The sequence below is a fragment of the Ptychodera flava genome, chromosome 6, assembly GCF_041260155.1.
Source record: "Ptychodera flava strain L36383 chromosome 6, AS_Pfla_20210202, whole genome shotgun sequence".
In the NCBI taxonomy this organism is placed as follows: domain Eukaryota; kingdom Metazoa; phylum Hemichordata; class Enteropneusta; family Ptychoderidae; genus Ptychodera; species Ptychodera flava.
The window spans coordinates 34,407,431-34,421,340 of record NC_091933.1 but is presented as its reverse complement, the minus strand read 5'-3'; the positions used below and the strand labels follow the sequence as shown (position 1 = coordinate 34,421,340).

Below are 13,910 nucleotides of genomic sequence, written 5' to 3'. Positions count from 1 at the left end.
TTTACATAATTTTATTCAGATGTAATTAATAGAGTTGTTATGCTGTAATTTACATTGTTGTGGTGTTTGTTGTGCGTCTGCAACAATTATAAATAGAATCAGTTAACAGATTTTTTAAATGCGACCACGACAATTATGGGACAATTTAGATCTCTGAAAATATTGATAAAAGTATTTAAGTAAATGAGCAACAACTCACGACAAGGTAGATCATCTCATCAATTTAGAATGAAAAATAGCTGAAGTCACCAGGCATTTCAAAAAATCATGATGGAAATAGAAACTAGCTTTCAGATAGGCAGCAGGTTTTAATAATACATCATGTGTTAAAAGACACATTGTTTTGATAACCTATTCCCAGCTACTCCGGGGAAACAATTGGTGTAATTGCTGCTGACAGATACGAAAACAGTTGATTAACTGGCAGGTGACACATTGCGGCTAAGCTATTTTGTGACGACAATGAGTGACTGCAACACTTGAGGACATACATGTAGCCATCCTACTGTGATCTTTAAAAGCTAACAATTTACTGAAGTCACTGAATGATCACATCTTCAATTTATCGGAAAAAAGTGAGGGGAATTGCTCCAGGCTGTTTTATTCAAATAGCCCATCTGTGCCCATTGTCATCATTAAAACATACACTCTTCCATCTTTCTATTGGCAGCTATAATCAATATCGACACATCTACAGCATTGCTGTGTTTCTTCCAGGTGGTGAATACTCATTATCTATTGCATGTTCTATCTTTACTTTTCACACCTGAGTTATTTTCCTCACACTGACACCTGATATCAGGAAACTGAAAGCAGGTTGTTGTCTAGTATTGCCTTGGTGATGACCATTATCAATAGACAAATGTCAAGTAATTGACCTCACTGTAGATGACTTGTAACTGCTTAACTTCACATAAACAATATGTTCAACATTGCTTTGACAGTCTATTCAAAGATTCATAAAAATTTGTGCAACAATGAATAATTTTCAAAAAAAAAAATTAAAAAAACATGCTCAGTACATCCCATGATAAAAGTGCCCTCCTACTCATTGTTTATATTTAATGGGTGTGGGTGTACAGCTATGTACTGAAAACGTCACAGGCTGGGTCATACCATTTCTAATATAGGGGATGCAGACAACAACATTTAAATATGGAGGGGAGGTGTCATACCTGGCATGTCTCGTTGCTTCGTTCTGCTGGGCTATACTGAACAGCATGGCAGCGCTGTCAAATTTGTCTTCTTGTTTCATTCTCAGCTGTTCTCGTCTGAGTTTGGCCAGAGCAAACTGTCTCTCTCTCTCTGTCATAAACCTCTGATCCTGGCCCCTCAGAGCTGCCATCAGTGCCTCTTTTTCATCTTCATAGTGATGGTTCAGCTCTTCAAGGATATTCTGTTTTCACAGAAGACACAGACACACACGACTATTGTACAGATCACAGATAAAGCTCTGGCTGTATGTTTTCTTCTTTCCTCTCTGATATTTCTTTTTACCATCTCCTTGATTTCAATGTTAGCAATTCTCTACTACTGTGTGATAAAACTCTTGAAATACCATATTTGTGCCGCTGTATTTCCTGGTACAAATTTTTTTTCACTGACCTTTTTCTTTCAGAATACTCAGTGCTAGTACTACCAGTGCATTTGTATGTCGCCTACATTTCTTGACAAATTCCCCTTTCACATATTCTGAAATTCTCCACTGACAACAGAATGTACGCATGGATTCCATGACTCAAAATTCCTGTTACTTTCACACACAAATTCTGTAATCTTCATTGAGTGTAATAGCAATGTTCGGATTATTTTTCGCAAAGTCCCTTCATTTCTCTGTCGCGTTGTGTTTTACAATTGAAATAAAATGCATATTTTTTTACTTACCCTTCTCTTTGCCATTTCTTTCTCTTCTTCTTGTCTTTCCTCTTCATCCAGAATTTCCCGCAGTGTTTCATCATCAGCTGGAAGTCCCTCTGCTGCCCGCTGGGCTTTCAATTCTTTCTGTCTTTTCAGTCTCTCTTTCAGTTTCTCTTCTTGTCTGCTTTTGGTGTCTCCAAGTAAACGTGTGAGTTCTGCATTTGGCAAAATATTACAGAAAGAAATAAATTTCGCTGGAATTTTGAAGACCTCATTTATTGTCACATACAGATAACGAACTCTCTTTGAAATATACTACCCTTTTAATATTTATGAACCCTTCGAGTGCTGTAAATTTTCCCACCAAAATTTATGTGCAAAATTTTACCAGTTTTTATGAAATTTTTGTAATATTTTGACAATTTTGGACCACATGGATATTACTTTTCATTGGTTTCATTTTTTGATCAAAATTTTGGAAAAAATCTGAAAAAAATTGTCTGGGTTACATTTTATAAAGGTGGCAAAAATTGACTTTGGCGCTCAGAGGGTTAAAGTTAGTGTCTTTATTAAGTTTATTATAATTTGGTCTTCTTTGGTAACATGCATAGCTTCTTGATTCAAAACAAGTGAGTATGCTTGAAAAGTTACTTCATAATGACACTGACACCAACAGCTCAAGACTTTAACTCATTTTGACAGGATACATTAGATGCAGGGTCCATACACTCAAAGCCACTTAAATCTCAAGGAAATTCAATGACCTTTTCCTGCAATTTTCTATGACTTTTTGCGGACCAAAATATCATTTTCCCTACATCATTCATATGATATATCATTTTTATTCAACTATTTTACACAGAGTTTTCTCTGCATGTTCATTGAAAGGGGCACTTTCTGCCCCATTCATCAAAATTACGGGGCAGACTTGACATTGAAAGGGGCAGTAACTTTTGATGTGAATTTTGCCTTCCTATGAAGCGCTTCCTCGCTATCATTACGATCGTCACCCACTTCAGTTGTGTCGTCTTTGTCGTATGCAGCACATATGCATAAACATCGACATGATGACGTTTGTCAGCTTTTGATGTGCTCGGCCGCTGTCTATCTTCTGTCTAATTGTCACCTACAAGTTTCCCCGACTCAGAATTTGACATATATGTTCCCTCAGATACGATTCGGTCCGAATTTTGGGGGCTTAAATCCTTGAAAATATGCACCGATCCCATGCGCCGATCAAACGATGGTGTTGCATTGCTATACACGTGCCTATACACAATGCTAAAGCTCGAATTTTCCCAACTTCCATCATTGATACACACAGTTCGCTGTACTCTGTGCTTTGGTCACCCTCATATGTCAGTATATGTGGAAGTCTTTGCTTGCTGTGTTCTGTGCGCGATTTTCGCGCAGTCAGTGACTTTTTCAGGGCAGACAATGACTCGAAATGCGCAATTTGCGCAATCGCGCAGTCGAGAGAAAACCCTGCTATTTTACACAGAATTTTTATGATTTTACAACTGATCATTATATAATTTTTGAAAAATCATGATTTTCCGTGACTTTCCGCAGCTCAATGTCATTTCCAAGGACTTTCAATGACTTTCCAAGAGTGTACGTACCCTGTAGATAAGACAGTCCACTAACCTTGTTCATTTTGAAGACTCTCACCCAGCAATGCTGCAGCTTCATCATATTTGCCTTCTTGTCGTAGTCTCTTCTCTTCCAATTTCATCTTCATCAGTTGAGCTTGTCTCTCTTTCTCTGTCAGATTGGCCCACTCTGCTTCCCCAAGTTGCTTCATCAGAGCCTGTACACAACAAATAACAAATCCATGACAGACAAACACACAACCAAGCAAGCAAAAAAGCCTTACAATCAGCCAGAACTTCAATCAGAAACAACTTTAGACACAAGTTTTATTGTTCTTATCATAAAGCCAAACCGGAGTTGGTCTCTGATTTACAAAGTGTTGTGCATGTCCATGAATTGCCTGCTTTCTGTCAAGAACAATGAATACATTTCATCTTTGTAAAATGTGAGCAAAATAGTGGAGAACCTGAAATGAGAAATGGCTAAGAGAATTTGGTTACTGTTACAGTATTAGTATTTGCCAATCATGAATTTTCACTGTGGGGAATGCAAAGCAGTGTGCTGTTAAAATTACATGGTGCTGGTGGTGCTTCACACAGGGAACGAGTAGCACTTACTACAGTTTGACCTTTTCTGTTTATGTTTACTTATAATATATTATATACAGTTTTACCATGTTTGTTAATGTTTACTTGAGTTTAAACACGAGTGAAAATAGCTGATTCAGAATGCCTCTTCACCATACATGAATATCAGCAAATCTTTAGTGACCAAGTAATCTTGCGTCACTACAGGTTTCTGTATTTGACTTGGGACAACATTCCTTGCCGACTACTTTGAGCAAATCAGATCCATCATGACATGTGAGAGTGGATAAATTCAGATCATTTGCATCACCTCTGCGAGCAGTTTATCACGGAGTGCATCATATTTATCTTCCAAAGCCTTCATGAGTGTTTCTTCAGTTGTCATCTTCTGTTTTCCACCAAGGAGTGTTGTAGCTACGTTGTCATACCACTTCTGTGTCCTGGCTGTGTTGTGCACCAACTTCAGTTGCTTCAGAGTTGCTGCACTCTGTAACGGGTATGAAGGGAAAAACGTTTCCATATCATGAAACTCTACAACATCTGAATGTCTTTTCTCGCATATTGCTGCTCAAATTGTATGTGGTAACAATGATTTGTCTTGTAAAAATAAATGAGTCACAAGCTGCATAGAATTGTACCAGGGTAATATTGTGTCCATCTTGAAAAACAAGGATTACGTAAAAACTGACTTTGAGATTTTGAGATTTGAAAAAATTGATAAACCAGATGAGAAGGAAATAGCGATAGAAAAACTGGAAAACTGATTCTAACTTTAAAGGAACATGGCAAGATTGATGATCTTATCAAGAAAATAAGGATGGATACTTACCTTGGTGTGTATGTCTGTCATAAGATACTGAGTTTCTTGGTCTTGTTGCTGCTGTAGATCAGCAAGTAATGACGTCTGTGCATCCTCTTCTGTCGCTTTGCCATCTTCCGATGACTTGATTAATTCTGACAGGCGGGATTCCACTCTCAAAGCTGAAGCTTCCTGCAAGTTTGTTATAAAATACCTAACATCATGATGTTGTGTATTTTCCTGAATTTATGTGTAGCAAGTGTATATCATGTGAGTATAGATTGAACATACAATAAACTGTAAACTGATACACGTTTGTCTTTAGAATGATGATAAAAGGCTGAGTCTAGAGAGGAGAATGCCCATGTCACTATAGAATCACTGCTTTATCACTTAATCAACATTTTCAACTGCGGAAAACAGTAGTACAGATATTGAGCACAAAGTTGTTAGATATAGAGAATAACACACTCATTGTCGCATTGGTGCAATAAGGCTACAAACCACACATGTTCACCATTTGTGCTGAATAAACTTAAGTAATCATTTTTATAAAATAAAATAATATTATAAATAAATATAATATAATATATAATGTAATTATAAATAATATAATAATAAAATAATATAAAATTGAATATCATGGACAGTAGTTTACCCTGAAGATATCCATTTGTTCCTGAGGATCTGATGCTGTCTCTCTCCACTGTTCTCTGAATACACTCAGTTCATTCAGCTTCTCACTTCGCTGGTCTTCATCCATCTGTCTGGCTGCCTCTCTCTCTGTGCTGTTTTCTTGCTCCTGCAACATCTGTGGAATGGTGAAAAGTTGTGTACTGTGTGTTTGCGATTTGAAACTTACTGCGCTGGAATAAAATTTCCTCCATGCAAATTTAAGTGTCAAATGTTGACGTTTGTAAAATTTGGCACTCTCTCACTACCATAAGAAATATTGCAATTACTCTGTTGTCAGAGTACTCTTTGGAACATGCTACAGAGTTTTGATAGATGTAGAATTCACTTTTCCATTCGAATCAGAGTCTGTATAACATTCCATGGTGGTAGGAGTGGGATCTCTTGAAATCAAATACAGCAAGATTATGATTTGCAATACAAATCTAATCTTATATAAGCCTTCTTTTTGCTTTGACAATGCTTTGAGTGTGATGACTTTGGTGGTAGTAGTGGGATTAACTGGGTTCCAATATGGTGGATAAAATTGTCCAAGCTAATGTTTATTACTTATTATATGATGATGCTGTTTTTGCTTTGACTAAAACAATGATTTGGTGGCAGTGGTGGGATGTGCTGAGATCACATATAGCAATGACATTGTTTTATGGATCTCTGATGGTAGCAACCAGACTGTATTTTTACCTGTATCAGTAGTTCTCTTTCTGCTCTGTGTTTCTGCTCCATCTCTTTAAGGAGAGCATCTTGTAAAGCCGCCGTGTCATGCTCATCTTCAGGAAGACCTATGATGTCTTCTTCAGCAGCTTCCCGGTTCTCCTTGGCAGCTGTCAATCTTTTCTTCCTCTCTGCTAATCTCTGTTTTGCCAGCTCTAGCTGCCGTGCTCTCTCCCTTGCCAGACTGTACATAAAAAAAGTAAGTGTTTTTAATTCACCTTCAGACATGGCTATCCTGTTTGTTCATATCCCATAAACGGATTGGCAATAAACGTACAGTGTATGTACTTGTACTGTTTTGTCACAGAGAAGGATTTGCAGATATTGCAGTCACGTTGACATTCAAGTGCAAATATTATCACACTTCCCAGTTCCATGGGTCTTCACACAAGGCATTTTGAGGGGTGGGCCATCCCTCTCTCTTTTGCACAATCTATTCATTTTTTAAAAACCCATATAGAAGAATATATTCTCACATCAAAGGATATGTATATTAAGTATCGTTGTGTAAATTGGCCGTTCATCAGTTATTCCAAGTTGTGGAGAACATGACACTGACTTTTCCTCAGTTTCATCTTGAGAAACATTTCAGGTGATATCTTTTCTAGAATTTGCAATGCCCATTGACTACTTCATGTATTTTCTCCTCCTACGGTTGGTTTTACTTGTGAAATATGAAACATCAAACAAGTTGAAGCTGGTAGGTTTGTAATGATACAGTGTCCTGTGCCAAAGAGGGCATTGTTGCTATATTAATAAGCGATATCAGATTATAGTGAGTTCACTGGATTAAAAAAAAAACAACAAATGGCTTACACATCATCATGATGGTCAGCCAGACCCATGAGACGAGCAGCGGTTTCAAATTTATCCTCCAGTCTTGCCTGTCTCTGCTCTCTCTTCAATCTCATCAGTTCTGCCTGGCGCAGTCTTTCATTGTTGAATCTCTCATCCTGGTTCCTCAGAAGTGCCAGCAAAGCCTCTTTCTCCTAGCACAATAAAATGATATAGAGCAGATACTAGCGTTTTAGAGATCATTTTGAGACCCCCTCACTCCCCAGGTAAATTATTTCCACTTATATTGTTATGATTATTAAAAATTGAAAACTTATCACATGCCAAATCTAATACATTTGGTAATTGCTTTCCAACAAAACTGCAATTGAACTGGACCTATCCCAGTTTGCAAACATTCATCTTGAAGACAAAGAAATAGAAATACTTCACGGAGATGATTCAAGGTAACATTTTTGTTACTCTTGATTCTGATATCTATCTCATAGACAGATCATCCACACATATCAGTTTACTATTCAAAAGAATTACCGCCAGACATCTCCTGTCAAGATCTTCCAGAATGTTCCGAGGTCTTGGTCTGTTCTTCATTTCCTCCTCTTCTTCCAAGGCTTCCTTCTTCTCAAGTTCATCGACCTCTTCTTCCGTCATACCTGCACAAGTCAAAGTCAAAGGTACAGTTTTCACTCATTAGCTTACCTGTCCAAAGATTTGAAACTGTCATGTCAAGTTGCAGTACTTTCTATTTTAAAAAATCTATATGTTCTTAATTTATATTAAAGACAAAGCAGTATCTATCTCTTGTGTGTTAGGTACTAAATCAGTTTACTGGCTGGGCTTTATTGCTGCAGTCTGTATCGGGGTTAGTAATAGTTTAACTCTAAATTCCTGTTTTCAACAAAGCAGGGATGAAGAAAAAATTTTGGCAACACAAATCATGCATAAAGTATTCATCCCTTTAATGACAACAATAAACATCTGTTGAAATCCAAAAATTTTGCATCAAGTACAGATTATTTGCGTATGAACTCACCTTCAGCTAATCTTTGTTTCCTTTTCTCCAATCTCTCTTTCAGTTTCTGTTCATACTCAGCTCTGTTGTCACCCATCAAACTCTCCAAGGCACTTTGTGTTTTGATTACATCACCAAGCAGTTTGGCGGCTTCTTCGTACTTTCCTTCTTCGCGAAGTCTTCTCTCTTCAATCTTCAACTTGAAAATCTTTGCCTGTCTTTCTTTTTCTGTGAGATTATTCCACTCTGCCTCACCCATCTTGGGCATAAAAGAACATAAACTGAGTAAGCGATTAAGATTTCTTGCAAAATGTTGACACTTTGCGAAGGATAAATTTGAACCAATTTCTTTTTAAATCATTTGAAATTCCACCGTAATGTGATTCCTTGTCAGTTTTCAAAATTTACAAAAACTTCACGAAAATGGAAACTATACTGTATGACTGAATCACCATGTTTGGATTTTTATTTTACATCATCCTTAGAAAATTTGAAGTTCATCTTCAATAATGGTTGATGAAAACTACTGTTTAACCATCATGGAGAAAAAGCATATTAAATAAGTAACTGTTTATACAAAGTTATACATTGGTACAGTATGGCATACAAACTTGAAAATCATTCATTCATACAGTAAAGGTCACTGACCGCTTCCCAAATGACCTTTCAATTGAACCCTGTCCTCACCTCCATCATGAGGGCTTCAGCAATCAGTTTATCTTTCAAAGCATCGTATTTGCCTTCTATTGCTTCCACCAGTTCATTCTCTCCCGTTTTCTTGGCAGATTCCCTCCTCAACAAAACAACGGCGATGTTCTCATTTCTCTCTTCTTTCCTTTCTTTGATCTGCTGTTCCTGGGCTTTGACGAGGTCAGCCAGATCCTGTTTGGAATATGAACATTTAATATGGAATTAATGCTACCATCTGTTTTTCTTCATCCTAGTTACTTCATCTTAATTTTGTTCAAAGGTACGCAACTGTCCTTCTAGACATTGGTGTTTATCACATCAATACCATGCTTACGTACAAATGATCAACATCATAGGAGACAGTCCATTCATTCATTATTTAAATCTTAGAACATGTTTATCATTGAAGGATCACATGTAATCAAGTTTTTGTATTGTCCTGGCACTTTGCAAATGGCATTCTATCATCACAATCCACCAATAAAAGCTCATTTATGTAACTTAACTTCAGCAACTGCTTTATCACTTTGAGTGCCGAAGTCAATTTTTGTCAACAGTATAAAATATGACCCAGACAATTTTTTTTCAGATCCAGACTTTTAAAAATTTTTTCCACAATTTTGTTAAAAAAATGTAGCCAATGATCAATAATGTCAATTGGGTCAAATTTATTTAAAACATTAAGGAAAACTAGTAATAATTTTGATGCAAAAAAAAACAGCACTCAAAGAGTAAAATGTCATCAAGCATCATGACCCATAATTTCATTCTTTGACAATACACACAATATCCTACAAAAGATATTATCCATAACATCACAGTTCAATACAATATACATGTAATGTTCACTAATTCTGGCTAACACTTTAATCATAATGCACTGTGCACAAGACTGAGTATTGCAATATGATAACTAACATCTTCATACCTGATCTGATAAATGCTTGATGAGCTCTTCACTTTCTTTGTCTTGTTGCTCTTGCAGATCAGCCATTAGACTCACAATCGCGTCGTCTTTGCTCACATCTTTGTCCGAAGATCTCTTCAACTTGCTCAGTCTACTGACCAGCTTCAGATATGCACCGTGCTGGAGAATCCTCCTCCTGCCGTCTGAATCAGCTGCAGGCAAAGAAAACAACTTTCATAGCATTCAAAGGGACATTTGTGTTAAAGTACACTAACGTCTGCAGGAAATTACATGGACAGTGGATATAACTAATCCCGATTTTTTTATGATTTTTGTTTGTTAATGTCAACTACGGTTTCTTGTTCTAATTACCAAAGCATTTTGAAATACTAGTGTTGAGTTTTTCAGCTCAACCTGTACATGTATGAACTGCATTGTTATTGTTGACCAGTGAATTCTGGTCCAGAATAGAACTCAAATGTAAATGATAATATTAATACTTCATTACATGTATAGAAGCTACTTTGGCAAGCTAAATACTTTGTGTTTCAACATACTTTGGGGAATAAAACAAGATAAGCAATTGATACAATACAAAATGGTGGAAAAAAACATCAAAATTTACAGCTACATGTATGTGCCATTTAAATATTGGCAGTACAGTTGTCAAACTTACACATTGGAAGTCTCTTTCTCTCGGCTTCTAATTCTTCTAGTTTGTCTTCAATTTGTTCTTCTGTCATCACAGACGCAATATCACGTAGTTCTTGATTACTTTCATCTTGTAAGAGTTCCAGCAAGGTTTCCCTTTCTTTGATGTGTTTGTTTTCAAGTGCTCTCAAGACTGCATCCTGTATGAAATATGAGATATATTACAGATTTGCTATCAAGAATTATGCAGCTTTGCTTGCACAGGTTGAACTAAGGCCCTTTAGCAATGCAACTGAGGTCCACAAAAAACAATATCCAAGCCTTGTCTGGGCCAAAGGTTTCACCATTGAAATTTTGCATTCATTAGTTCATTTAAAATAAATTTTTGCATTTCTGAAGAGAATGATAGACAGAGAAATTAAAATTTCACTTGTATTCTGTTTAAACAGTAAAATTGCAAAAAAACTATATTATCAAATTTCACACCTTACACCTTTTGTCATTACAAAATCAAACGCTCATGGCGGGTAAATGCTTACAGATACCAACACATATAGTAACTAGTGTGAAAATTCATTTTGATTCTTTAATATGCTAATCCACTTTTGGTAAATAGGACCAGGGTATGATAGGGCAAATCAATGAACATATGCATAGCATCATGCTTAATATAACAGCACATGACACATGACATATGATTTGATACGTCTTGATATGATATTACAGGATAATTATTATATGATAAGAAAATCAATGGTCAAAAGGTGTCTCTGATGACCCCCCAGTATACTGCATGTTTAGCGTTTAACTTTGAGAGATATACTGAAAACTAGTCAAACTGCCCTTCATCTCAATAAGGGATCATTGTGGACCATCTCACATTTCTCATAGAATGAGTGGCCAGTGTTGTATACGATTAATTTTGGTGGAGAGAACACATATATAAAGACTTCTATCTTGTCATCAACTGATTTGGGTGATCACTTCTTGGACTATAACTTCAGGCAAATCATATCAACTGACCTGCATATCAGCCCTGTTACCATTATTGACAATTTCATCACTGGGTTCGGCCGCCTTCTCTCCAGCGGTACGTTTCTTACGTAGAGCATCTAGGCGTTTCTTAGCAAGCTCTTCCTGTCGTGCTCTGTCATTCTTCAATCTATTGGAATACATTCATATAAGATTTTTTATTCAGTTTTCATGGTTGGGTACAATGATTGGAAAAAAGGAAATAATATTCAGAAGTACTTACTTTGTTTTGCAAGTGTTTCTACAACAAATGTTTTGTTTGTAGTTGGGTTTTTACATTTGAATCTGATGACAATCATGTTATTGAATTCAACAGTGCATTGTGCATTTCACCGGAAAGTGATGGTACTGCCTTGAGTTTGATCATAAAACTTTAATCATGTGAACTGTGAACAATTGAGAATCAAATAATATTACTTCTAAATCCTCAGGGTTAAAGTTGCAATATGAGTCAAAATTATTGATTTTTTCCATAAACTAAAGCAAATTTACCTACTGCATTGCAAATAAAATGGGTATGGATTTTTCTCCAAAGTTTAATAAACTGCTGAAATATAGGTCAATTCTGACCCATATTGCAACTTTACGGGGTGTGTGAGTCTTGTAAGGCCATTTCTGGTAAGAGATGTGAAAATATCACTTGCCCTTCATTGCCAACCTTGATGCACAATTTTGTTTGTTGAATTCAATTCTGATGAAGCTGCTGTATTTAAATTTCTAGAAAAAAGTTAGACTATAATTTTTCTTGACAAACATGATACTGGTAACAATTTTTGTTTAGCTGCAGTGTTATCAAACAAACAGGAACAAAAATGCAGCTTAGAGATGGATCTAGTGCACATTTACATAAAATTAACAAGAAACGAAGCACAACACATCAAGTATTCTGTTTCTCATCACTGACCTCTCTGCAGCAGCTGCTTGGTGGCGCTCTGCAAGTCCAAGGACAAGTGCAGCACTTTCAAAGTTGTCCTCTCTCTGTGCTTTTCGTCTCTCCCGTTTCAATCTTGCCAATTCTTGCTGTCTCTCTTTCTCACTCAGTATCGCCTCTTCTGTGTCTCTCAACCTTGCCATCAGTGCGTCTCTCTCATCTTCGTACCTCCTTTCCAGATCAACCAACGGATTCTTAGAAGTTTCGTCATCTTCCTCGTCTTCTGGAATGCCATCTTCATCCTCTGAGTCATACCCTGTTGAACATCATCAACAGATTGTGATATTCAATGACTGGTCAGTGTTACGAAGTATATATGCAGTGTTTTCTTTGTGGTAGAAAATTGGCAAACAAGAAATAATCTGTAATTGTTGTTGTTATTTTGACTTTGGGTTGCACAACATATAGCTTCCATGGTTCCTTGGCTTGGAGTTTACAGTGTTCTGACAGAAATTTCCTATCCAAGATTTCGTGATGGTCAAATCATTAATCAATGTGTGCAACTGCAAAAGTTGAGTACCGGTACATTTTAAATTGGACAGAAACGGTAAACACATCTTTCCATCTACCGGTATGTCAGTGTAGCACGACCTCATTAGATATCCATGGAACAGTCACAGAATGAGTGACATTGAGTGTGTCATGAAAATTTACCAGATTCTGTCACTGGGTTAATAACAACAAACCTCTGACACTCTGTGATGGAGAAAACAGTATAAAGGTGTCTGTACTGTTGTATCTCCATGTGCCACTGTATATAACAAATACACCAGGAATGTTTTTCAGCTCGACATACAAACAATAAGTGACTGTATTAAGACAGCTCTGCATACCTTCTTTTCCTTGCTGTTTTCTTTTTTCAAGACGATCTCTTAGTTTCTGTTCATACTTGGCTCTGTTCTCTCCCATCAACGACTTAAGATTTGCTTCAATCTTGAAGTTTTCGCCGAGAAGTCTGGCAAGTTCATCTTGTTTACCTACAACAAAATATTTCAGGTGAGTATGAAGACAAGTGAACAAAACAATTTACATAAGTAATGTATGAGCTCTTGATGATTGCCGACTTTTCCAAATAATGATAGTGAGCTATAACAAGTATCTTTATGGTGGACAGCTCTCAATGTTTTCAAACTAAGTCCTTACAATGTACCTTCTCGTTTTAATCTTGCCGCTTCTAACTTCATTTTCATCAGTTTTTGTTGGCGTTCAGCTTCACTGAGTCTTTGCCACTCTGCGTCACTCATTTGTTTCTTCAATGCTTCCAAGAGCAGCTGGTCTCTCAATGCATCATATTTGTCATCCAAAGCCTGAGTACAAAAGCACACATTCACAGACATGACCACCTTTTATTCTACAAGGTTTGAATTGATGTCAGCTACGATATACAAAACAACAGGCAAAGCGCTGAAAATATTCATTTTTTTCATTGACTAACAAATCATCCTGATTGTAGAATCACGGATCTGTGTATGTCAACTACAGAGCGTATAAAAAGTCAAGGATTGCAGAAATATGGATCTGTATATGTTAACTAGTCTTCCACAACACTACCAGCTCTTGGGTTCTGTTACGAAGGGTTCTTCCATGGCATACTCGATACCTGTGCTGACATGCTAATTTCATCTTGATGAGCAAATTTGCATAATAAT

The 13,910-nt window shown here is 36.7% G+C and overlaps 1 protein-coding gene across 3 annotated transcripts in view; it reads right to left on the bottom strand.

The window, feature by feature from the left end:
• LOC139135573 (trichohyalin-like) overlaps positions 1 to 13,910 on the bottom strand; it is a 66,774-nt gene that overhangs the window by 33,838 nt on the left and 19,026 nt on the right. For all 3 annotated transcript variants that reach the window (XM_070703035.1, XM_070703037.1, XM_070703036.1), the window contains exons 18-34: positions 13,412 to 13,568; positions 13,095 to 13,238; positions 12,235 to 12,517; positions 11,322 to 11,460; positions 10,324 to 10,498; positions 9,669 to 9,859; positions 8,738 to 8,932; positions 8,072 to 8,309; positions 7,570 to 7,691; positions 7,060 to 7,232; positions 6,214 to 6,427; positions 5,495 to 5,647; positions 4,867 to 5,028; positions 4,348 to 4,524; positions 3,505 to 3,667; positions 1,885 to 2,072; positions 1,176 to 1,396 (exon numbers count right to left, since the gene is read on the bottom strand). In XM_070703035.1, coding sequence (XP_070559136.1) covers positions 1,176 to 1,396; positions 1,885 to 2,072; positions 3,505 to 3,667; positions 4,348 to 4,524; positions 4,867 to 5,028; positions 5,495 to 5,647; positions 6,214 to 6,427; positions 7,060 to 7,232; positions 7,570 to 7,691; positions 8,072 to 8,309; positions 8,738 to 8,932; positions 9,669 to 9,859; positions 10,324 to 10,498; positions 11,322 to 11,460; positions 12,235 to 12,517; positions 13,095 to 13,238; positions 13,412 to 13,568 — 3,095 coding nt within the window. The remainder of the gene's footprint in view (positions 1 to 1,175; positions 1,397 to 1,884; positions 2,073 to 3,504; positions 3,668 to 4,347; positions 4,525 to 4,866; positions 5,029 to 5,494; positions 5,648 to 6,213; positions 6,428 to 7,059; positions 7,233 to 7,569; positions 7,692 to 8,071; positions 8,310 to 8,737; positions 8,933 to 9,668; positions 9,860 to 10,323; positions 10,499 to 11,321; positions 11,461 to 12,234; positions 12,518 to 13,094; positions 13,239 to 13,411; positions 13,569 to 13,910) is intronic.